The sequence below is a fragment of the Pagrus pagrus genome (assembly GCF_965226575.1).
Source record: "Pagrus pagrus genome assembly, chromosome: 15".
Lineage (NCBI taxonomy): Eukaryota > Metazoa > Chordata > Actinopteri > Spariformes > Sparidae > Pagrus > Pagrus pagrus.
Window position 1 is genome coordinate 18993718 of NC_140199.1, and position 26260 is coordinate 19019977.

The 26260-nt window shown below is 40.8% G+C and overlaps 1 protein-coding gene across 3 annotated transcripts in view; it reads left to right on the forward strand.

Moving 5' to 3' along the window:
* Positions 1 to 26260, forward strand: part of macrod2 (mono-ADP ribosylhydrolase 2) — a 427221-nt gene that overhangs the window by 268992 nt on the left and 131969 nt on the right. For all 3 annotated transcript variants that reach the window (XM_084376185.1, XM_084376184.1, XM_084376183.1), the window contains exon 6: positions 24403 to 24524. In XM_084376185.1, coding sequence (XP_084232311.1) covers positions 24403 to 24524 — 122 coding nt within the window. The remainder of the gene's footprint in view (positions 1 to 24402; positions 24525 to 26260) is intronic.

Genomic DNA, 26260 nt, shown 5'->3' on the forward strand with positions numbered 1-26260 from the left:
GTAATGCTAATGCCTTCTCCCTGTTCCAAATGCCAATGACATCTTAGCACACTTGTCAATGCATAACCCAATTTAATGCCAGTCTACTTGCCCAACATTCAGTGCCAGTCAAAATGTTGTTGCTCCCTCCAAAAAGAGATTGTTGTTTATATGCGTGTGCGTGCTTTTTTTTTTTCCGTACCAAAAAACTGCGAGTAAACATTTCTTGATAAACTCAGAGAGAAGTAAACATCCTTCACTGTACACTACCTTCCCATGAATTTCTGTGACACATCTTTTGAGAGAGTCCGGTATAATTTATCTTTATGCATTCCTTGATGCGAGGCAGAGTGCCGACATCAGTGCTTTTCATTTTATCTGTGGCCGTTCCCAAGTAAGAAATGTTAACCACGGCACATAAAGTTTCACTCCTGACTGATTGCTGGGTCAATGACAGCAATGCAGGGAGCAGCAAACAGATGCTTGGTCAAGAAAAGAAGCCAAGGATTTAGTGACCAGAAAACACTCGGATCTCGCGTTGTGAGGAAAAGACTTGCTCTCACATTATCAGCATTCACATTACAGGCTCATTAACAAGAATAATGGAGCTCAATAAAAGCAATCAGGCTCTGAAATAAACTACAATTAAACAACCTTATTTTTCCCCATTAGAGGAGGAGCACCCCTCTGGGCTGAAGAAGAAGGACATTGCTTCAGTCTTTTCCCATCTGCTGCAGACTGACATTATTGCTTGCGCTCACGACGGCCGCATATTGTAAACATCAGACGAAGACAAACAGGACAAAGAGGATTTTTGAGTGTTCCTGTTGTCTGAAGGCTTCATAATGCCTCTGCCATGCTAAACAAACACATCCCAAAGCTTTTAATGTCTAGTTACGCTGCGCAAACACATTGTGTACTGTTGTCTTTCTGCAGAGTATCATTCCCTCCATAAATCCATCCAAAGCCCCAGCATGAAGTGCGGACTGTAGTGCGCAAACATGTCGTAGGGCTTTGCATTCGGAGCGGCAGCGCCAGGAAAAGGCCTGTCTGCTGAGGGGGTATAATTTAATTGAGGGATTAGCATTACTGTGCAGGGTATAATATACTTCTTTCAGCACCTGCCATTTAACCTTGCTGGTGGTGAGCAGGACTTGCAGGAACAGAGAGAGGGGTTAGCTTTAATCGTCAACATGCTGGAGCGCTGAACGGCGGCTGGGGGTTTCGAGCCCCCCTTATTGATTCCAACAGATGGCAGAACCAGAGAGAGAGTTTTTCCGCTGACTCGATGCCCAGATGAACAGCAGTGGAGAGCTTGCCACGGCGTCATTAAATATTCACTCACAGCGACAACACACCAAACATTAAGCACACACAGACAAGACACAAAAGAACCACAATAAAAGTGCCACTGTGCAGATAACTGAACAGAACATAAAGAAATATCCAAAGAAAGAGACATTTACCTCATTCCCATGCCTTTTGAAATATTGAACAGTCAGCAACAGTGGCTTTCATAGCTCAGTAAGCCTGATAATACAAGTCAGAATTGTATTAATTATTCATTCTGAACTTATTCATTAATTTTTTTCTTTCAAAATACTTTCACAGTCTCTACTTGGGAAGGATCATTCATACGCCTTCATATCTCCAACAATTATCATTATTAATCAGTCTTTCAATCATGCTGTTTCAGAGAAACTGTAATTTAGCACTTCATAAAGCAGCAATGGAACGAGTTCTGATGAGTCTTGGGAGAATTTGTTGTCGTGCGGTCTTTGCTATGAGCTGTTATGCATGCAAAACATTCATATGAACTTGGACCACCTGAGGATTAGTTTATGTTAGCAATTAACTGGAGGAAAGATGATTGTTGAGCAGGTCAGGAAAATAATTACAGGGCTTAGGCAATGTCAGGCGTCACATTAGGCCACATCAAGACCTGTCTCTGCCATCCAGAATTAAGTATGAAAACATGCAAATGAGGCTTCAATGCTTTGCAGGGATGCACTTCCTGTAGCACTGCAGTAACAAGCTCATTGAGATGCAGTGCCACTAGTATGTGATAGCTGCTATTTATTCTTGCAGAATGCCTATTTTAATATGTACTGAGAGCTCCAGACCTGCTTATTCTGAGGTGATCAAATAGTGTTAAAAACACGTCATATTTTTGCATTGAAATGTCAAGATCTAAGTTGAATATTTTTTGAGTTGTATCAGGGCTTACCCTGGAATTGGGTGGGACTAACTGGAAATTAGTAATTGGATCCTGAAATGGTTATTTTCCTTCATCAAGGTTACAGATATTAACACAAAATTTCCTGTGAAGATACTAAATAAATCAGTATTTGAAGGAAGGAGACTTTGTATTGGCTGCCCTAACAAAGAGGGAAAAGACTGACAAAGACTGCGAAAATCTGAGCTCCTCTTTGGTGCTTAAATAATCTCTAAACCTATGCAAATAAAAACCAGCAAGGGAGCATTTCTGCACCTCAGTCCCCTATGTTAACGGTTTGAATATTAGCGGTAAATTGTGATTGAAACTTCCCAAAAATAGTATTCTGGACAGCTCTACACCACATGAGACGTCTGAGAGAGAGGAATTTGCCACGTAACTTTGTCAACAAAAGGTGTACGGGACAACTCAAGTAATGATAAGTTTGCAAGTTAACCTCATGTATAAACTTAACGTGACTTTTATTACATGTCCTTGTCCATGAACATGATTTCTGTCACATCAGAAAGATTTTCATCAGCAGTGGCGTTTGTTTCACAATGAACACCACAACTCCCATGATCCCGGTTGTTAAACTACATCTTACTGTATTTTATTGTTTAGAAGCATAGAAAGGTTTGAATTGTAGTTAACATTTGAGATGTTGAGTTGAATGTGTAGATCATCCTGTAAGCCCAATGATAGCAATTTGATTCCTGCTGTGTCCATGCATGTTAAATATTTATGCACTTACTGTACAGTGGAATGAAGCACATTAGGAGATGCCATCCACCAAAATGCATGTCAGATTATGAGTATTCAAAGTCTAGACCATCCCAGAAATGAACACCCGATAGGATCACTCAAATCATACTATTCTTAACATTAAAGAGCAGCGTGTCCTTGATCCACATTTACTATTCAGTGATCTTATGGGGACGGGAGGATGTAAAGCTGAAATTTTATGGGTTATGTTCTGTATTGCCCTTTATTTGGCAGATGTGGTTAAACAGAGCTCGGAGCTAATTTAATTGTGCATATCTGTTCATGCTTGATTTTCAATGTGTGTTTGAGAGAAAGAGAGGAGGAGTGGGAGAGAGAGCTTTAGGAGACACGAGCTTTGTAAACACATACAGCTGCATCCTCTTAAAGCAGGCCCTGTGGCTGTCCCCTTTTCTTCTCTGTGTGTAAGCTATCATGTACTTCTGTCATGATAGGGGGCAGTGAAACTCAGGGCTCCAACAGCAGCAGTTATTACTTATGTTCCACAGTTTCCTCTATGTCTAGCCCCCTGTTTCTGTCTCTCTTCCCCTTAGCGTTTCCTATTCACTGTATTGTATTTGGTTTAGGGTGAAACATCTTGCACAATCATTGCGGTCGTTTGTGAACATGATTAGTATCTGTTTTGGTTTCTGTTTTCCTTAAGTGTATTTTGTGTCGCCTTTAATTTATTGTGCTGAAGGAGCATAGAAAAGCCATGGACCCACACATCGATGTCTTCTAGTGAAATGCCCGGTCAATGGTTATTGTTTGATACTCATTATTTTTTGTTGGGTCTCTCTGTGTTTATTCAATGCCAGAACTTTGTCATGCTGTACTGAAGACTGTACACGCAGCTTCGGTCTTAGGGTAGCACTCGTCTCCATCTCTTCCTCTTTGTTTGGATGTCTCCCTCTCAAGGATCACCAGACTGTGCAGCATAAATCTGATTGGCAATGCATTACTGCAGCAATGTGTTTTTCTTTCACGCAGAGACACTAAGTCTAAACTGCTAAAAGAGACTCTCTGAAATGGCAAATGTGAGGAATGAGATACAAAGAGATGTTGGTATCAGTGGAGAACCTTTGAAAACAGTTGCTCTGTTGGTTGTTGTCAAATATTGGATAGCGTCACTTTTTCCAAAGCTTTATTCATTGTGAGTCTAGACCAACAGAAGATGTACTCAGTGAGTCTTCTCAAAGACCTCAAGATCTTGTGACACATGTTGAGAAACCACCCTTTCACATTCAGGTCAAACCATTCATAGTTAAAATCCCAAATGACGCATTAGGGAGCTTTTTATAAAAAATGATTATTCAGTCAGCCTTTCCAAATTGATTCTTTTCATGAAGATTTAAAAAAAACCTTCGATGTTGTTTCTCCAAAGGTTAAACTTCCTGCTTCCTTAGCATTTTATTTACAATGTCTTACTTTGTATTTTATTTACCAACACTCCCTTGGGCAAAATATGATTATTCTTGGAATGCTTTTTTCAAGATAGTCCCGTAAATATATTAAATACAGGCCAAAATTACAAATTGCCATAAAAGGCTTGACAACAGTCTGCACATCATCTGAAACTCTCTATCTTTAGACCCTGAAATAGCAGATTTAGTCTTGCAGAGTTGTCCTCTGTGAAGGCTACTCTGGACTCGTCCATGAGAGTTATTCTCTTGGGTAATTAGGCTCCCAACAGAACCCAACAAAGCTACTTTTTTGCATGGGATACAATTGTCTAACACTTCTTTTTTTTCGTCCTGGCTTAAATAGAGAGATGGTGTCCTCTTTTTCAACGCTTCATTTGTCCTAATGCTCTTTTAAATAGGCTCCGGCTATAGAGATGGACAAGTATTCTTGTGGAACTGCTATGTGCGATAAGTAGCCTCTCATTTGACCGCCCTTGCAGGCCAATTATAAAGCTGTAACAGGGCAACACCTCCTCAGTCTTTCTGTTATTGAACCTCTCTGGTCTCTCCCTCAGTTTCTCTCTTTGTCTCTGTCATTTTCCTCCCGTCCTTTCCCTCTCTGTCTTTCTCTCTCTCCCCCTGCGGCAAAGAGTAGAGAGGGCAGGCATGGTGATGGCCAGCCCTGGTGTCCTTTAGTGTCCGATAACAGAGCCTTCCCATCAGCCGCCTGCCTCAGCCAAGCAAGCCTGGCTAATGGATTTGGCTGGCAGGCATACATCCCAATTCAGCCACCCTGCTCTCTCCCACACCTCTCAATTATTCAGACTCCACTTCTATGCAAATGGTTTCCTATTGAGGAAAAACCTGCCATCGTTTTCATCTGGTTGTTATGTGTGCTGATGCGTGGGACTCCGGAGACTTGTCGGCTGTGACATATGGTATAGCCGGTGAGATGGAGCGTGCTGCCTGCTCGCCGATCCCTCATCTCCTTCTAGGCGAAGCTCCATCAGACCTGAACCATTAGAGGCTGATCTATCGGAGCGCCGTTCACAAGTGGTAACACTTTCGAGCAGTTCCCTAGCAACCGCCGCAAGCGCTGGTCTCTTTCACTGTAATGCTCAGTTGCTTAGCTACAGAGACTGACAAAACTACACATGGCTGATCTCCCCATGGAGTCAAGGGCCAAAAACCAGTGGCATCATTCAGAAATTGGAAGCGCACAGGAATAGATGTCACAACACGCTAGCCGTCTGTGAAATTTCAGTGTGGATATTACAAACATCACGTCTGTAACCATATTAACCCAACACCTGACATTTGAATTGGATTGATTACATAGATGGTAAAAAGCTAGCATGTGTGTGATTGCATCTGCGCGGTGCTTCTTGGAGTCAGAGGGTGGATCAAGGGCAGTGGGTGAAGGTTTTTGGAGGACTGTGTAATTAAGGCACATAAAACAGCCAGCCCTCCTCGGCAGCAGGAAGGTGTGCTGCTGATTTAGCTCTTCCCCCTCGTGCTAGCCACCTGTTAAAGGATTTATTTCCCAGGTCAGTGGTGGGCGCCTGCCATCATCAGGCAACCTGCTTCTTCCCTTGGCACAGTGGGAGGCCAGCAGGAGAGAGGGGGAGGAAAGGGGTTACTACGTGTACGGTAAGAAAACCTCTAGCAATAACCTTTGTTTTCCCCTTTTTCTCATTTGGGGCTGCAAACTTAGGAAAACAACAGTCTTGGTCTCGAGAAAGGAGAGGCGTTGAAAGTTCTAGGAAACATGTGGTTTCCCACTGCTCTTTTCCAAGTGTGTGGAGAGCATAAGCGAGAGAAACTTCCTCCTTAAGTCATCTGGGAGACATTGTGCCCTTCCAGTAGCCTACCTCAGCAATGTCACACCCCACCTTAGCAGATGCTTAAAGAAAACACCAGCAAGCGCATTTACCCCCATTTTGCACTCTCATATTTCATTTTCACGTCCACTGAGGTTACCTTTCCATTTTCTTCTCCACTGCAGATACTGCAAGGTGAAAATGGTATGTTATCTGTTTATTTATGAGAACTGCAGTAAGGGCAGCGTGTTTACCATAGCCACAGATCTGTGTGTATTTTGGAGACGTCTCTGAGGTAATTTCATGAATCTGTAGTTAGGTTTATGCTAACAAGGCCGGGATAGACACACCCCCAGATGGCGGCACGTCTCTGCCCCCCTGAGAGGCAGGCACTGCTGGGCAAAACCAGGCAGTGGCAGGGCCTGCAACAGCCAAAAATAATTAAGCACGCTGTCACAGGCTTTTGCTGTATTCGCACAAAATTTTCATCCAAGTCTCAACATGGGAGAAAGGCCCCTGCCTCCAGTCTTTTCTCACACACACACAAGCTCATACACAAACACCCACACACACCCACTGCAGCACTCACTGTTTACGCATGATGTCACTGCCAGTGCAGAAGAAGTAGTCTTTGATCAAGTGTCTCAGAGGAACAGTACTTTGTAAACAACCAATAAGATTAGATCTACATAGAACCATAATTCCTCATTTGTTATTGTATACTTTATCAGACTCTGCATTAATAATGGAAATTGTGTTCGTTGTTGCACTACCTGCAAAAGCTGAACATCCATTACAATTCATACAGTATTAATGTACAATATACATGATAACATGTGTACAGTTTCATGTTTGCAGCTACATACAATTCTAAATGAGTGATTATGCCATCTTGTGCAGACAGGCACATGAGATGTGGATCCAGTATCTTAGCCGTATGTTGGCAGAATGTGGCCACTGTTTCTATGACAACATGGTAATCAGTGCGAGTTAGATCATGTAGTGTAATGCAAAATAGGTATACATTGACAAGTATAATTTTTCTTGACAGACATATTCACATCATTAACTGTTATTGGTTTGATGGTTAAAAAAAGGGTACTGGTAAGAAAGGAAACAGGAAGCTGCACCTGCTTCTGTACCGAACGATGTAGGGTGTTTGCAGATTTATCTTCATTGTTTATGTTGCACTGTTTTTAAAGGCTGTGCGGTGTCATACATATTCAGTGTCACCATCAAAAGTGCCTTAGGCCAACTTCCACAGTATTTCAATGATGCATGTGAAATAGGATCTTTTTAACACCATGTCTCTTTGGAGGTCCCTTTGGAGGTCTGCTATATTTTCAGATCAAGAAAAGGTCATGCATGCTCTTATCTCCTCTTGACTTTGCCCATGCAATACACTTTATTCTGGTCTGAGCAGGCTAAACATCCTAAGATTGCAACTTATTTAACACGCGCTAAGTAAAGTGAGTTGTGAGTTAATCTGTGAGCTGCTGAGCCTGATCGCTGCCTAAGGGTGACTGGCCTTCATTGCCTAGGCCCCTCAGCTTCTGAACTCCCTGCCTGGAAATGTTATGCCTTTTTCTTAAATCTACTACAAGGGTTTTTTCTTTGGTTATGAAACCATTTAATTAAATAATGATACCTCTACGTTAACTATGTAAGTAAACAAAAGCAGCAATGAGAAAAGATTGACTATTCATACATTATTAATCTAATGGTCGGATTCCCTGCAAAATCATAATATTACTAGAGAGCTTTCTAGAAAAAAGTACTATTACAGAGCTACCAAGTCTTTGGCTGTAGACGTTTACTTTGCTCCACCATCGTTCTCCTACACACAAATTGATTGTTTAGTTTATTGCCATGCATCCTCCAAACAGCTGTGTTTTAAAAAAGCAAAATAGTATTAAAAATGCATTGCGTCTTTATTTCACTCACTTCTCACAGAAATTCAGGAGCTAGCCAGATGAAAATCATTACGACAGGAGGCATTGTGCTCAGATCGCTTTTGTCCACAGGGTATGCCAGAATCAACAAAAGATGAAAATTCCTTGTGGCAGCTGTTACCAATGGTAGTTGTTTTAAATGTTTAAATTATTTTTCTTGCATAATATACATTTATGTTGTGTATTTTATTTACTCTTAGTCTCTGTTGTTACTGCCAAGCACTTGGCAACTTTGTTTCAGAATGATCTATATTGATTAAGTGATTATTATTATTATTGTTGTTGTTGTTATAGGCTCTACAGTTAATTCATGACATTAAGAAAGTGTTATGTGTGCTGTTTCCTACACAGCTCAATAAAACAAGATGAAGAAAAGATAAAAGTAAAACATGTGGCCAACTAAAACCAAAAATATTCCTCATAGGTAGACAGATGCTTCGACAGCCTGAGCTGTGGGACATGCCTCAGATATCCTGCAGGCAATTCATATTGCCAGTAACACTTAGAGTTTAATGAAGTTATAAATGTATCCGTATCTTACTCTTTGCATCATCTTTACCTCACCTTACCGAGTTATATAATTGTCAGCTGTGGGGCTTTGGAGTGTAAAACTCATCTGTTTCTATCATTTATCCTGAAGTGTAGAGGCAGACCGACAGCAGCCTCAAATTGCTGTCCATCCTTTATATTCTCTCTGTCTCTCCAGTCAGGTGTGGAGAACTATTTTCAGCTCTGTCTGAGCGGCACCACTGATGTGTGCAATGTTTTTCACCTGCTCTTCATCATTTCATTTCATATCCTGAGCGGGTTTGCTTTGAAGAAGTGCTATCTGGCTGATGTGTCTGTGTGTTTTTCTGGCTGCTTTGGGGTGGATTTAAGAGGTTGTTTTTATTTTTTGTCTCTGCTAAAAGAGAATCCTCTCGGCTTTTACAAGCCTTCTGTTCCACACGGTTTGACTGCCCAGACGTACCTGAATGGAAAACAGTGTTTGTTCGAATGTTTCTTTGATACCTGAAACAAAATAACGGTTTTTATAAACTTCTGTGGTACAGTTTGGAAGGAAAAGTTTTTGATAACATGAATTTCAATTGATTTACCCCGGGTGAGAAGAGAAACGTCTGCTATGTATACCTGTAAAACCTGAATTTTTTATGCATCCCTCTCATTTTTTCTTTCTTTTCATTTCTCTGTACTTCTCTCTAATGGTGGTTCCTTATGTTGGGCTTAAAACTGAAATCAGATGGTGAGGCATATTTTAAAGGTCACCGTAGTAGTAGTAGGCATCTGCTGGATCTGGCAGAAAGGGAGACCTGCTTGTGTGCTTCCAGGCTCCGGGCTAAATGATTTCTCTTAGCTGGGGTGAAACTGACGGCTGATTGCTCAGCTCACCTTGTGCAACTTGGAGGTAAGAAACATTTCTCCTCAGTCCGACTGCGTCTCCCATCCAGCACTAAGGTCCCACAGTAATTTCTCTTGCTCTCCGGTGTATGCGTCAGCTAAAAGAGCCAGCCTGTGCCATTTACTGCGCACAACTAACAAGTTCTCATCCACCAGTCCCCCTGGACTCTGCTTGTAAAGAGACCACACATTGAAGCTCTTCTGCCATGTCAATCTAGCATAGTACCCCAAATTATCTCATTAAGCCTGCATTTTTGTGAAAGTAAGATAAATGTCCATGCAGCATGTGGCTCTGATTGCCAAAATACTCTGAAGAACAAGAGACTGTTGTGCAATAGGCCAGGCTGCTATGAATTATGGGGGCTGGGGGAGGGAACGGGGATAGACCCCTGTCCATCATGCTGCCGCACTCTGGGGGCGAACGCTGCTCACAGTACTTGTGTTTGACCCAGCTATGTGGGGCCTCCCGTGTTTGTTGAACATATGGAAACATCAGCTAGTGTCATCAAAAGCTCACCCTGAAGTGCACTGTGCCATTAGTAGCATTAATGCGGGCCTGCTGAGAGATCCAGCGGCACTCTGTTATCTCCTGTTTGCTTTCATTATCTGATGACTCCGACCGAACGAGCTGGGAGGCCAAAAAGTTACAGCCCTTGCTTCTCTTAACTAAAGATGAGACCTCTCCGGAAAATGTTTCCATTTTAGATCCAAACATCCAACCCAAACATTTTAGTATCGTGTAAAAGTTACATTTTCTGCTTTTGTTAATGTACCCTGTCGTGATGACATGACCACATATCTAAACCACTCCTCGGAATGGGAAAAAGAACATTAATTATCTATTGTTTAAAACAGTCGCTTCAGCTTTTTTTTTTTTTCTCGGAGAGCCTGTGCAAAGAAGTGGCAAGGTCAAACTCTTGAGTTTAGTATAGCGCTCAGAAACAGACCCCATAAATGTATGTATTTCAGCATTTCCCATGCCACTAAAAGGCAAGAGTTTATATGTGCTCTACTAAAGGCTTCTCCCTGGCGAGGCATTCCTGTCGGGGGTAACAAAGTGAGCATATGCACAGCGTGGCACAGCCCTCAGTGCAGAAATGGCTGCATCTGTGATAAATACACACGGCAAACAAATTGCAGTAAAGCAGGTGGGGAGCCGGCCGATGCTATGCATGACCTTGTGTTTTCTAGACATAACCCTTTGCTAAATTCAACAGTTCTATGGATTTCGTTTACAACACCGCTGTGAGACGGACAGAGAGAGATACGGGGAAGAGAGACTGACAGAGGCTAAGGGAAAAAGACAACAACACAGGAGAATTGAAAAACGGAGAGCACTGGGCAAGGTTCCAATACAGCACCTAATGAGATTTTACTACACCATCAATCCAAGGCATCAGCACCCAGTGCATGAGTAGTACTCACTATGTGGTAACTTCAGCTGTATCCCAACATGTTTGATCTGTGCTGCGCCATGTGGCCATGTGTTACTATGAGTAATGTATTCCCATAAGAGCATATTTCTTATAGCGTTGCACAAACAAGCATTCAGCACACTGTGTATGTGTGTTCTTTGTCCTTTGAAGTATTATGTGGCAGGTGTACCACTTCTAGGTAGGTGCCTTCTTTTTGTCGAAGTCTCCCTCCCTGGAGGAGTTCGGTCACAGCTCTTCTTCATCCACATGGGGCCCTGGAACTGTCTCTGTGGGTGTTTGGAGGGAGGGAGGGAGAGAGAGAGAGAATGACCTCTATTCATTTCAATGGGGCCCTCTCACAGGACTTGTCAGCGCTGCCTCACACGGATGGGCAAGTTTTGACGCTGTTGTAGATAATCTGTCTTTGTGTGTGTAAGTGCGTGGAGGAGTGTATCTTGTAGGACCCAGGTCCTGTGAGACTGCACTGGCTGGATGGGTCCTTGTCACAGCTTTTTTCCGCGGAGGTACCTGAAACAAGCACAGATAAGAGGCTGCTCCGGTGGCCCTCACAGATGGAGCTGTAATGGGGCCATACCCCAGTTCTACCGTCTCAAGTCTTTGGGAAAAATTGGACCTCCATAGTCATTTGTCTGTCATTTCAGGAAGGTCGTACTTCGAGCTAACAAGGCGCCCACAGGTGATGCAGAAAGAAATCTAAGATTTTTCTAAATGCTGCTATTGTGAATGGCTGGCAATGGGCTTGGCCATTGATTGGATAAAATATGGATTGAGCTTTCCAGTCTGGAAGCCAATGCGTAAGTACCTTAAAGCTGCAAATGAGCCACATTGTCACAGTTTCTTAACAAGTTTACACAATTGCTGGTTTAAAATATTCTTGAATACAGCGTGATGTTCATTTTGTAAATTATTTTCCCATTTAGAGGAAATAAGACGATCAAGCAGGGTGTACTGCAGGGCTTAGTTGACAAGTGGCTAACACGTGTAGTGGAGTATCCACGTGTTCTCAATCAGGATACCCTTCCCAGCTCCACCCTCTCATACAAATATGGTCACTTTAACTATATACAAAAACTAAGATGGCGACATCGTAATGTCAAAAGCTGGGCTTTGAAATGGTAGTCAACCCCATAAATTGATTGATGCTGTGCAAATTAGTGTTTATTACCTCCATCAAGTAAGTTATGTTTGCACCTGTGTCAGTTTGTTTGTTTTGTTGGTTTGTCAGCAGGATTACACAAAAAATACTGAAAGTACTGATTTTTATGAAACTTGGATAGAGGATGGGTCTCGGCCAAGAAAAGACCCCATTAACTTTTGGTGCAGATCCAGGTAAAGGGACTGATCCAGGATTTTTTTGTTGTCATTAGCCTCGTAATTAAACTGCACAGGCTATGAATACATGAGTAATGAGTGGCACCCTGGATGTGAAAGGAGTTGATGAGTGGGCTGTCTATTTGGTGGAGCTTTGGGCTGAGAGTCACCTGTTTCTGCCAGACAGAGTGCAGGAAATAGGAAAAAAGCTGACCCATCTCGTTTGGACTGAAAAGTTGCTCCTGAAGGTCACCTCCTTCTTTTTTTATTTTTATTTGTCTGTGTTATTTTATTGTGAAAAGGAAACAAACCAAGGAATCTTCTAAAAGAGAGCAAACGTATTCATACCCCTCTTATTTCTCTGATAATTCAGATACGACTAGTATAAATTATAAAGCATTGTTATTTATACAGAGAAGACGCACAGTACTTTCCGGGACATGGCCGGATTAAATAACCATTTCACATGCGCATGAAGACAGGCCTCAGTCCAGCCCCAGGGAGAGAGCAGTTATTCCAGCATGAGATGATGCAGCCCCCTGCAGTTTTCTTCTTATTGCAGCCTTGTGAATGTCAGCATGTTAGCAACTGTCTGACAATTTTTTTGATATGTAGTAACAAGATTTTCAAAAGGCCTTATGGCATTATCATATTACTTTGAACTACAAAAATAAGAGAGAGAGAGAAAAAAAAAAACGGTCCTCCTTCTCAGAGCTTCAGGGCCACACTTATGTCTACACTTGCCAAGATTGTAGAGTTCATCATTCATTTTAAAAGAGCAGAAGGCCAAAAGTTATTATCTGATTAAGAAAAATATTTATTTTGCTTCGGGCTGTAGTATAAAGCAACTCGCTGTCTTAAGTCTTTTAGAAGCAAATGAGAGCAGAGAGGCAGACAGAACTTTAAAGCTCAATATTGACAGCAAAAGCTAGTGAATCATGTTAATAATTTTCATCCTTGTGTTATATTTGTGAGCAAATTTGTCATTAGATAAATACACATATGAACTTATTGTTATCTGTTAATGAACTATCTAGATACAAAGATGGTAGTCTTGCTTCATTTTTGTTTTGTTTTGGCCCATTGCCTTACACTCCATCAACAATTTGAAAGTGAAATCTGGTGAACATGCCAAGTGTATTTATTATTTTTAGCACAGTATGGGAATATCAAATAAGCAGGGTCATGTTTTTGACTTCTACATACTTTACATTGATTCATAGGGACAGTAACTGTGACAAGGGCTGCAAGATTATGGTAAAAATCATTATCCTGATTTTGGTCAAGATTGAGAACATGATTATTTAACAAGATTAATCACTGACTGACTGAAACAGCATGCATTCATTAAACTTTAAATAAAAGACAAATTAAATGATTCAACTGAAAACAAGTAAAAAATATAAATGTCTTATAATAATAATAAGACAAATTATGAGCATTATGAGTTTTTTGTTTTTGTTTGTTTATTTTAACAACAATTGGACGCCAAAATCATAATTGATAATAACATTAGATCAATCACCCAGCTCCAACTGTGACTGAGAATTTAGGACAAAAGCAAAGCTCTGCTTTAATGAACAAAACTGGCCTCTGATTGTTCATTGTTCCCATGTTTGCTGGATGATTATAGTACTGCCACACAATACTATGTATTCCCATTTCCTAACCCTTACTTTCCCAAACACAGACTTGAACGCTGCTTCGTAATTAATGTCATTAGGATAATTTGGAGAGTGTGTGGCACATGTGTCTGGAGTGAGAGCGTGCTTAATCTCTTCACCCACAGTATCTTCCTCCATCAAATTCACGTTGGGCGCGTATGTCTTAATTGATATGACGGGTAATAGCATCTGTGAAGGCCACATCACTTTCAGTCTCCCTGCAGCTGTGCCCCCACAACTTTGTGTAAGTGCTTGTGCATCTCTGTGTATGTGCGTGTAAGCCTTACTGACATTTGAAAGATTCATGAAGCTCAACTCACCAGCTCAAGGACCTGCTCGCGCAGACCCCTGTAGAATTATGATGTACTGGCCCGTCTGTTTGGTGCCCTAATCAGAGAAAAGATGAGATGCAGTTGAAGTCACATAACAACATCACGGTCTAATGTTTAGTGGCAGAGATGAAAGGCAGTGCTGAAGCTGTTGTGGGTTTGTTTTGTACATTTAATACAAAATAAACAGAGCTTTAAAAGCAGGTTACATGTGTTTTTTCTTCTTTGTAAAGCAGGTTGCTTTTAAAGCTCTGCCATAACAGGGCACCTTGCTGCAGGGGAGCCGGCAAGTGAACAATAAATATTGTAGATCCCTGCTGTATGTGGCTGTGTAGATTACATCTGCCCATTGAATTCTAATTTAGACGGGCCACTTGTAGCTTTCCAGTCCCATCAGAATCATCAACACCCCATCCCACAGGTGTTTCTGAGGGAGTCCATGTCGTACGGGAAAATCAAAATGGTATTTTTCCACACGGCATGAATGTTGTTGATGCTGCCCAGCAGGGCTGCTTCCTCTTACACAAAACAGTGTCAGTGCATGCTGGTTCTGAGCTACATCGCCCCATAGCCATGTCACGCCTGCAGAGACACTACAAACAAATCAAGACCTGTGGATGCAGAGTTACTGAGATGCTACAGTTGTGCTTGCTGTGACAGCATAGCTAAAATGGACTCCATTGTCTTTTCTCTGTCAGAATTTGTTCTACAGAAGGTTTAGTTCAGTTAAGATAAATATCCTTACATTCTCTTCTAATGTTACATTGCATTGCATTTGCATCTCCCATGTTTTGTCACATTAATATTTGGGACAATATGCTGTGATACAGAACGGTAATGTACAGTGCTGAATGTCAAATTGTATTGCCTTGGCATAGTTTTTAAGACTGTAACCTGTGGGTGCGTGACTCATTTTTTTGCACACACTCCGTCTTGCCTCGTGTAACAAAACTACTCTCATATTCACATTTTATTTAAAACCTTCAGTAAGTGCTTTGAATAAACTGGGAAAAGAGCAGGCAGCAGAACAAGCGAGTGCTGTTGAAAGCGGTGTCACCTGGCAGCTCATTCAGGCTTAGAGGAATGTTATAGAAGGCCCAGAGCAGTGGAAACAGCTGGCAGAGCTGCTCAGTGACTTTCTCCCTCTGTCTTTTACTCTGAGCCTGTCGTCCCTGTAGACACTACCAGGGCCATTCTTACAGCATGTGTACAGCAAAACAGTCATCACACCCCTGATGTTCTTGTCCTTCACTACCGGCCGATGCATTCCCACTCTCTCTCTCATACACACACACACGCACACACACACACACACCTCACCTTCTGTTCAGTACAGTAACGCAGTAAAAAAATGTGCCCGGAGGCTGAAAGATGGCTTTCCAATTAAGTGGTCTTTTCTTTCACTTGAAGAGCTTTTTGACATTTGAAGGCAACATTTCCTGCATTGTACTGTACTGCACGCATGTGAGTATGCTGTATGTGCATGTTCGTAGTGTGACTCTGGATGATTGAAAAATGTCTTACTGGCGGGTGTAATGATTGACAGAATAGAGAAGCACCGATCAGTGCTTCATGAAAATGTCATGCTTCCGAGGCACTGAAAGGGTCACAGTGAAAAAATAGTACTGCAGGGGCCTCAGACTTCTGTACGTACATCCCACGTGATTAATTGATGTAACATACAGTGAGATCCATGCATAAAACATATCAATGAAATTTTAGCTATTTTTGTTCCATATGAACTCTTGCATTAAATAATTATTGTTTCACAATCAGCACAAACGTTCCTGTGATATTGCACGTGTGCTTGATGCTCTGTCATCATCCTCTCAGTGTCTTGCTCCTTACCCCTTAGTCTGTTTAAGTGTGACAGAATCTCAATGACACTCACAGTGGAAAAGCTCTTTGAAAGACAAGTGTATGAATAATCACTAAGACACCCTTAATCCATTTTTTAAGAACGGAATATTAATGCATTAACAACTGTATCTGCTCGGCATGCGGCAGATGATTCCAGGTCTGCAAAAAGCCGCCTCTTTCAGACTGGAGCTTCGGCGAGCGTTAGGGGGATCACTCTGCACACTCTGTCGCCATGACAACACCAGTTCCGTGTCCGAGTGGGTGTACACACTTCATTTAGTAATCCTCAGCGACGAACATGGGAACAGCTGTGTGCATGCTGAGAGGGTCCAGGCTCGCAATCACACCAAAATACACTTAATTACTAGAAATGCGGTCACTCTTGTGGGTATAATTGGAGTGGCAGTTGCTCACATCTACTGTATACAGTACATACAACTTTTATAGGGAGGTGAATTGGCTTTTTATCTGAATTGGTATACTCATACTGGTTGTTATGTGCCTTGTACAAATGGTCACCGAGGTATTTTTGACATGAGAAATACAATACACTCACCTGATAAATGTTGAAATCTATTACCACTGGGCCATTTAATAACTCTCATGGCGCCATGTTAAACTGCCTTGAATGCTGTGTCACCCACACATCCCCTCTGACACACACACACTCACACACATGCTCTTCATACTAAGATCCCCAAGTGTTATCTTTTTGTTAACATTTGAGTACTAGTGTACCATTGTCCTGTTTATCTTTTTAAAAAAGAAAACTTTACCACTCAGTAACCAAATGTGTCCTTTCTCTCTCTGACCATTCATAGTGTCTTACAATTTGTTAAGTTGCACCGTATGTGAAGAGAAACCCGAACCTGGTGCAGAATTGCTCACAGTCTGAGTCTCTGTGTTTAAGCAGGTGGATTATCACCTGCCAAACCCTGTAACATGCAGTTACTGCCCTCACACACCGACAGTGAGTTACATGTAGAGATGAATAAATGGGAAACGCTGCCAGAGCCTTTTCAAGTGAGATGCCATCTCTCTTTCTCTCGCTTTTTTTCATGGGCCATTGAACTCTTGAAGAGACAGCTTCATGATTGACAAAAGATAGACTTGTCCACTTGTTCACAATGTCTGGCACTTATTTGCTGTCATGTTAAGATGCGTGGAAGCAGTTATTAATTTAAAGCAGCATGCATAGAAAAGATAAAGGATTGATGCTTTGTTTTGACTGGTTGGCAATGCTACACAATGTTTAACAAGAGCATGAATTTATGGAGCGCTGAACTTACTATAGTATGTGGCTATAATGATAGGGGTTAATAGCATGCTACTACTACTGCTATTACTGCTACTACTACCACTACTACTACTACAAAGAAGAATAACCAGAATTATAATTATGATGATAATAATAATAATAATAATAATAATAATAATAAATAGCTTAAACTCTGTTTGTGCTATGTAATAATTTTAGTTTAGAACAATCAAAATTAACTACAATTATCAAAATATTGTGAAGAAATAACAGTTTTGAAGTTAAGTCAAAGACTCAACACTGTATTGTGTTGAAGAGATCTCTACTAAAGTTAGCCAGCTAGCCCCAGCCCATTCTGTCTCGTAATACCACGATTTCCATTGCCTGTGTAAGCACCAACACTCGAGGTACTGTATTAAATTTGGAGAATTTTTAACCCATAGAGAGCAGTACAGCAACGACAACTGCCTCATCTACCCTTTAAATGACACTCCCTCCTCTGCTGTCCTGTGTTTTGTTTGCCTTTTTATTTTGTTTACGATTTTCAGGGGGTAAAAACAACAAAAGAAATTCAATATTTATGGCACACAGACGAGAGATTTCAGCAAGTGCTGTGTTACTTTATTGATCTTCTTTCAGCAATTTGCGCTGATGCATTACAGTGTAAAGTCTTTCTAAGTCAAGTCTCATAGCATGAGACAGGCAGTTGTTGCACAACACCAGGCATCTTCCCATAGATTTCAGAAATCGCAGGGTTTCATGCTTTAGCCTGCTGCAGATTCACTTCTTTCATCAGGGACAGTTTTCATTATAGACCTGCTGTTCTTTGTGATGATATTTTTACTGCTAATATTATGCAAATATTTGTTTTAATTAATAATCTATATATAACAATGCATTTTGATTACTTCAGCATTTTTATTGTGCTGATCCCCCCTTAACAATGAGAGTAAGAAAGTCATCGAGCCACCTCTTGACTTTAACAGCTCAGTCACCACAGAATTCACAGTACATTTAAATCAGCATCAGTCGTAGAACTTTATAGAAACAATCGTACCAACAAAGCCCTTACAAGCTTATAAGCATTCAATCCACTCTCCATGCACAATCTGGCCTAACTCATAATAATAGTAACTGCATTTAAATTCAATTTTGGCTGAATTTCTTAATGGACTGTAAGTCATTATGTGCTTTGTTGATTCTTAAGCGTGGAAGATAATTGCCATGGGAAGCACGGAAGCGGTTTGATTATTGTCTGCTGGCTCTTGTGAGTTATAATAGATCTAAATGAGGCTCCCATATCCACATATCTCATTGGTACTAACAGTTGTAACAGTTGTTGGCAAGAATGGGAGCATTCAGGAGCAGCAACACCACGGTAAAGGTGTTTTTTTTCTTTTGCAGCCTTTTGGAGTTGTTATTAGCATGTGTGATTTGGTAAAGCAGCCTCAAAGTCAGTGCAGGCAAGTAAAAATGAAAGATTGATTAGGCTGTGAAGTGCAGGTCCCTCTCTGCAAAAGCGCAGCACTTCTCTTCTAAATGAAGTCTAGATTTTTCAAAAGATTTTTTTAGTTGCTAAGAAAGTGACATCTTTGAAGCGAGCGTGTCCCCTTGGTAGTTATTCGGCTGAGGAATATTTTAAGTAGGCTTGTCTTAAGATGTTCTCACACATGCTCCACGGTTGGTGCAGTAAGGGGTCATTTCGTGTCCAGTACATCCTGAGCAGACCAACCTTACCCAGGATCACTTGCCATGAGGAAATCTGATATTTATATTTTCTTACATAATGCAGCTTCACAGTGAGAACAGCTCAATTTGGAGGAATATGTCAAAATTGGTTTGATGTCTGAATAGGTCTAGAAAATATATCATCAAATATACATACATCACAATCTTCTGTTAATGATTTCCTATAGTGTTATATAATATCTGTGCAGGAATGTGACGTCTTCTTTTCATCTCCAGCCTGAACAGATTGTCACTGGTCACTAAAATTGAGGCAATACAACCTTTCGTTTTCAATCAAAACAGAGTTGCTTGCTTTATTTGTTGGTGCATCTTCACTCAAACTGATGGCTGCTCATACAAAATGGATCTGGCTTTACAAGAACCAATGATGTGATCTGTTCAAAACTACTACAAGGAAATTTTAATTGGTTATTAAAGAATCTGGTAATAATACTGATGCCTCTCTTTGACAAAAAAGGCCATCAGTGAGAAGATTGGCTGTATCTCTGTAGTTATTGTAAAGCTTGTCTTCAGGACAGATTTTGAAAAAAAAAAACAATTATTTATGAAGGTATCGTGAGGAGGATTTGAGGAGTCTTGACGAAGGGAGCTCTCTGTAGTCGGGTGGCTCTTAACATTAGATTTTATTTTGGCACGGCTACTGAGCTATATTTTTCTGTTGGCTTGTTATAGTGAAGACATAAAATTATTCAACCGATTGTGTTAGGTATGTGCTGTAGGTATACATGTAATGTAGGTGTATGGTAATGTTACTAAAGCAAATTTACTTTACATCTTAGAGTTATTAATCTTACATAGCCAGAAATAAATGTGCTACCTCATTGTTATTCATCCTGTAAAAAGCTGTTTATAAAAGAAAAAAAGTATTACAAATGCATTGCATCTCACTTCCAAAACAAATGCATGCGCTCCTCAGATCAAGATCTTTAGATGGTGCTCTTATGCTTTTACAGCCAGAATCAAACAAAAACAAGCTGCTGTAGCTACTTTAACTAATGCTTAATCAGACCAGGTACAATTGATTTGTGGAGTTGTGCTATGTGGATACCACACTCCATTACAATAGGTAGTTCAGGAACAGGATCAACCTGGACCAAATGTTTTGGCACAATGTAATGAGTAATATGTTAAAATTGTGATGTGAAAATATTACTCTTTCTTACTGTCACCAGTCACCATCAATGCGTGTTTCTCATGTAGAACAGTGGTACAGTAGTTTACTTGATAAATAAAGCTAAAGTTCGCTCTGATGTGAGAACTGCACTTATATAGAATTATGTCTTGCTCCTTCGCTTCTGTTGTTATTGTTGCACTCTGTACCTGGTGGGTAAACAGTTGAGAGCGTTCTTGCCTTTTTATTTGCCCCATTAATCTCCAGAGTCCCTGCTGTTACAGAAACATGACATTCTCCCCAACAAACTAAAGGAAAACATAAGTCACATACTCTGGTGCTGAGGGTATTCAGACAAAGACTGTGCATTCTTAATTTTATCCAATAATGCATTTTTGCTCTGATTTCTTAACAACAGTAGAAAACACCAACAGTTGTCTCTATAAGTAACACCCATGAATATGCATGAAGCAGTTTTTTGCTTGAATGGAGTTTAAATGTGAGCAAATAAACTGTTGGCACCAAAGTCCTGAACAAAATAACACAATATTTTGCAGTTGACTCTGCAGCTTGTTATGTGTTTTCCTATTTCAGTGCTTTTCTTATTGACCTGTAAGAATTGATGGGAGAAATGTGTGCTAATCATGGCACATTAGAAGTCTCGAGCAGGCAGGCGTAATGTATGCACTGTGGCACTTTTCCACCATTTAGGATGAAAATGACCAACCAGATTGTCAACAATGGCAACACTCCACTGCAGCCCTGTTCAAGTAGTTTATGGTTATAGCAAACTTGCCAGTGCTGAGTTGTCACAGGAACAGAGAGGATAAACAGACATCTGCTGAGTTAAAAATAAGTTGTTTATATTTCACTTCAGGTTTGTGTTGTGGGGTGCAGACGATACAAACTGTGTAGCCTTCCAGAGTATCATCACAGCACAATAGATGATATTGGTCTCATCATGGTATTTAATTTGGTCCTAATTAATTTGGAGTTTAACACAATTATCCTTTGACTCATAAAAAGAATAAACCTGTGGGATTGTTTTTGTTTTCCTTTGTTGTTCCTTCTGTTTGTGTTTCTTTGCAGAGCCTGTGGGCTCATGTGGACAGAAAGCAAGGTTTGAATGGCAATCATCAGTCTTTGCTGGTTCACTTGTGTTGCTGACCTTGTAGCCCCAAGCAAGAGACCACAATGAACAATTCCAGTCGAGATACTGTGAGGAAAAACTGCTAAAAAAAAAAAAAACGGGGGTGAGAATGGAAAGCTCATTAACTGCTTCTGGAGTCGGCAAGGCAAGGGTCTTGGAGGTGGTGTGTGTGGTGGGGATTTTGTGGTATGTGTGATAAGGAAGAGTTCCCTTACATTCCCGAAAGACTTATTTTTTATGCTCAAAGCAAATTAGGTTCAGCTGTGTCTAGTAATTTAGCCTCTGTAGTCTATTCTGTGTCTCTACAGGTATATTTTGAAATGATTTGCTTATTGTTATGTTTCTTTATTTTCTTCTGTTCAGGTCAGACCTTTACCTTTGGTGTCTGATATTAATTGCTTAATTTTCATTCAGTACACCAAACGAGAGCATCCGTTTAATGTATTTCATCGGGACATTCCTCTTCATGTTTTCTGCATCCGTTATCAAACCCCCCACAACCAAGCCCAACCCCCCTGAAGTGCAAGAACACCGCAAGTAATCTTTTCTACCCCGCTAAGGGGAGATTTATGTGCCTCTTGTACGAGGGTTGCCCGGAGATAATGGTATACATGTGTCGGTATGTGCTTCTGAGCAAGACAGAAACACTGATACACTGAAATGTGTCTTTCAGCTAATGGATGCAAATAATGATAAAAGCTGAAGGTACTATCAAGAGAAAAACAGCCATGATGATGAGGACCCTGCCAGAGCTTCTCAAACTCTTATTACCAGGAGCATCTTTGTATAATTTATGTATTGAAAAACACTGCAGTCATAAATGATCAATTCCTGAGTCTTCAAATAACATATTCTTATAAGCTTAGAGGAAGTCCTAACCTTTCGTGTCTTCACGGTCAAATTGCCCATAGCTAATGTACTACACTGACATGCCTCTTTTTATTAATGTGACTTAACTAAACGTTTTTTTTTATGTTTTCTTTTGGTATTTCCACCTTTATTGAGCAGATTGCGAGTGAAGAGGCCGAGAGAGAGGGGGCATGAATATATCAATTAACTAATTATAATTATTATTTGTATTTCAGTGTGAATGCAGAAGACTGGCCTTTTGTTCATGTAATGCTCACTCATCTAAATTATGATTCAAAAAAGTCGCTCTAATTTTACAGCAGCTTAATGGCCTTTAACACCTCACTGCAATCCGAATCATTGGATTTAAGCCTTTTCCTTCATACATAACATGAAACCTCATCCAAGAGCAAGGACAGAGGGGTCACTTGTGTTTACAGAGTCTTTGAAGCAGCCACCAGAGTATTTTTGAGCTCTACAGCTACTTACTGTCCTTCCTGTAGCATCCCTCCTTAGTTACAAAGTGAAATATGTCTTTCACCTTACAGTAACACAACTGTATAAATATTTATTTGCCGTGGAAGTGTTGAGGATACATCGGCACTAGTGAGATAAGAACTGCTTAAATTTTCATGAATTCACCAGTACTCCGGGTTTTGGCGCATTCCCACACTCTAATTGGCATGTTGCCGTTCTTGTAGTGAAGAACTTGATGAATTATGCACGAAAAACAACTTACCACGTGTCCCATTATAGCCACATTGTGCAATGCAATTTTCGGCCCTGCTATTCTCAAAAAAGACAATAGTTGAGATGGCTCCATTCTCATTACAGCCCAGCCTCAGCTTAGCTGGGATCACCCAAAGCTCTTGTTTCTTACCTCTCGCAAACACAAAATCTTACCTCTTAAGCAACACCACTGAAAGCCACTTGATTGTAGTGGCTCCCCATGCATTTTATCATCCCGACTTATTAAACAAGCAGACATACAATTGAGAATTAAATGTAATCTTTAAATGATTTATGGTCAGGTGGAGTAGTAATATAGCACACATTTATTCAGTGAAAGTGAGGCTAAATGTTTAATATTATAAGTAAACGGTGGGGTTAGGTGTGAGAAAACACATGAGGTGACTGCATTTTAAAACACAGGCTTCTGCTGTGTTTTCCTCACATGCCCTCACCTGAACCAGGTCTGAATTCTCAGTACTCATACTTAAACAGGGTTTAATATTTTAGTGCCAGAAATGGGGACTTGATGCGTAAAAATGTAAATGTATGAGTCATAGTTGATCCATATTTAATGGACCGTGAATTGCCAATACGTCTGAATGGAGTAGAAGACTGCTGTTTTGCACACTGCAACAGTCTGTGTTAGAATAAACAGAAAAAGATTAATTCTCGCGGTTTCATTAATTAGCGCCTCGATGGCCTTTTTGAGAATTTGTGTTATGAGGCTGTTATGCGCACACAGAGAAGTCGTGTTTATTAAGTAATTACTTTCTACTGTGTCATTTACATCCTTGCAGTTAGTCTGTGGCGCACCTCTCTGGAATGCTCTGCAGGTGATGCAGAGTTACTTCTTGTGTATTGATGTTGACCTGTCCTGTCAAACACTGAGAAGGACAAGGGTAGTCAGGCAGAATGCAGAAGATTATGTTTCTGTCAAGTCACTGCTTAGATTCTCTTATTTTCCTGTCATCACTTCTATGATTCAATTAAGAGGCTGCATTCCCCAGTCTGGCCAGGCCAGACAAGGAGAGCAGTGATTGACAGGTGAAGACATTACTATGCGAAGGGAAGGAGAGTACAGGGAGAGATATGAATATTTAAGTAGATTGCATAAAAGAATCTTGTAATTGATTTTCTATCTAAGCTGCCATTTCATTTACTGAATAAATGCATTTATTTCAGCTAGTGGGTTGTTCCTGCTGTCCCCATTGTCTCATTGTGAGGACAAACTTTATCGTATTTTGTATTTGATGATGATTTTGCAGATTCTAAAAACTTTCGCCCGACTGCCAAGCACAGCAGACGGCTCAAAGGTTTCAAGGCATTGTGTTTATCCTTGCACTACTAGAAATACTGCCAACCATGTCACCTTGCTAGAAGTAGGCTGTGCTGAAATGAGCTTTTTGTGTTGTCCCCCTTCACAGATGTGATCCACACCGTGGGCCCGGTGGCAAGAGGTCATGTGGGCCCTACCGAGACCAATGACCTCACCTCCTGCTACCAGAACTCCCTCAGGCTGATGAAGGAACATGGCTTGAGCACTGTGGTGAGTACAGTACATTACGGCGTTCACACTCATCTTTGGAGAAATGTCGTCTCTGTTCTGTGCAGCTTGAAAGAAATAAATTATATGCTTCTGTGTTTGTGTTTGACAGTGAGTAAGCCTTCAGTGAGAAAAGCCGTGTTTGAAAATTTTAGGAAATTTGGAAAAGGTACAAGAACAAAAGGATTTAGCATCTTTCATTTTCGATACAGTTCTGAAAAGCCTTAATCTTCTTTATTTCAACAAAAGAAACAGAGAACACAACAAAATGGTAATGTTTCATGTTTGTCAAATGAAGGCTTTTCATGTAGACTGCTTTGGCTTGTGATTAAATGGAAGGCAGGCCTTTGTAGCCACCTTGCCATATTGCCACTGCAAATGACTGTGCCGTTGTTTCCTTTGTCATTATTTCAGAAGCCACTTCTAGGTTAGAAAACCATGATCTTTCTTATATTCTCCGAAGGCTTTTGACGCAGATTTGTGATTTATATTTTTCCAAGAAATTAAACGTCCAAATGCATAAAGACTAATTTAGATGTCTGTGCAACCTCTCCAAAAGGCATTTATCGTCTTTAAAACACCAGAAAAGCACGAGGTTTAGGCTCAATCATAAGAGCTTAAGATGAGACAATGCCCACGCAATCCACAGCTGGCAGCAGCCGATCGTTCAAACAGCTTCTAGCCTGTTCTGGACCGTATGTTTCTGTCTGGTCCACGTGATATATGGATTTGCCCTGCCCACAGAGGGTAAACAAATCAGTATCACACCAAATAGCCACAAATCACATTTTGTGCACCAACCTACTGCCCTGCAGCCTCATCAGAGGCCAATCAATGGAAGTACTTACCAGCAGAGAGAGGAGACATAGATGAGTACCAGTTTCATTAAAGATGATTGTGACAGATTCCTGCTCTGTTGATGACTTATTGTGAGTGTGACAAACACCTCTAGGTAGCAATTAAATGGATTGTGAGGCCGAATGACTCAAGTTGTGATGGTAAGTGTTTTGAAGTTCTATCAAAATCAGCAGCACGACAGCTTATCTTTAAACTTCCTCAATAACTGTTTCGTGTGCTGAGATATGATGAGCCACAACAAGCATGGCCTTACATTAGGATACCATTTACACAATAGAATAATATATTCTGGTGGTCTCGAGGCTTTGTGTGCTGAGGAAAGGCATGTTCTGCAGCAACTGGCTCCTCGGGCCACATTGAAGGAACCACCACCAGCTTTCTGTTTTCGTTCACAATTGGTCCAATCCTTGCTTTGTTTCTGGCACATTCCAAAGATTGATTTAGTTGAGGCCTATCTCTTGATTTATTTATCCAATAATCTGTGTATTTATAAGAAACAGACTTTCTGTTTTTCCTGGGAGCTGCCCGGATCCTGTCTAATGTATTTATACAGCTGCTCTGTGTTGAACAGGCCTTCAGTGAAAACAGTGGTGTTCTGTGATTGACTGGCCTTGTAGGATGAGCCTAGTCATTACATTATCTTAGCCTCAGTCCATTTAGTCTCTCCTTGCTGCAAGGACAACAGAAAGTGTTTCACCAAAAGCGAACGGGAAATAGCAGTTTCTTCAAGCAAGAATGTGGCCTTGATTTAGTTTTACTCCAGCCCGCCTTGATATGCAAGACTTGCTTGAAGAGAGCCTCTAAGGGTTCCCTGGTCCTAATTCTTTGTTAACAGACTCTCTTGCCTGGTGCAGAGCACAATGAGTCCAAGTTTTTGGTTA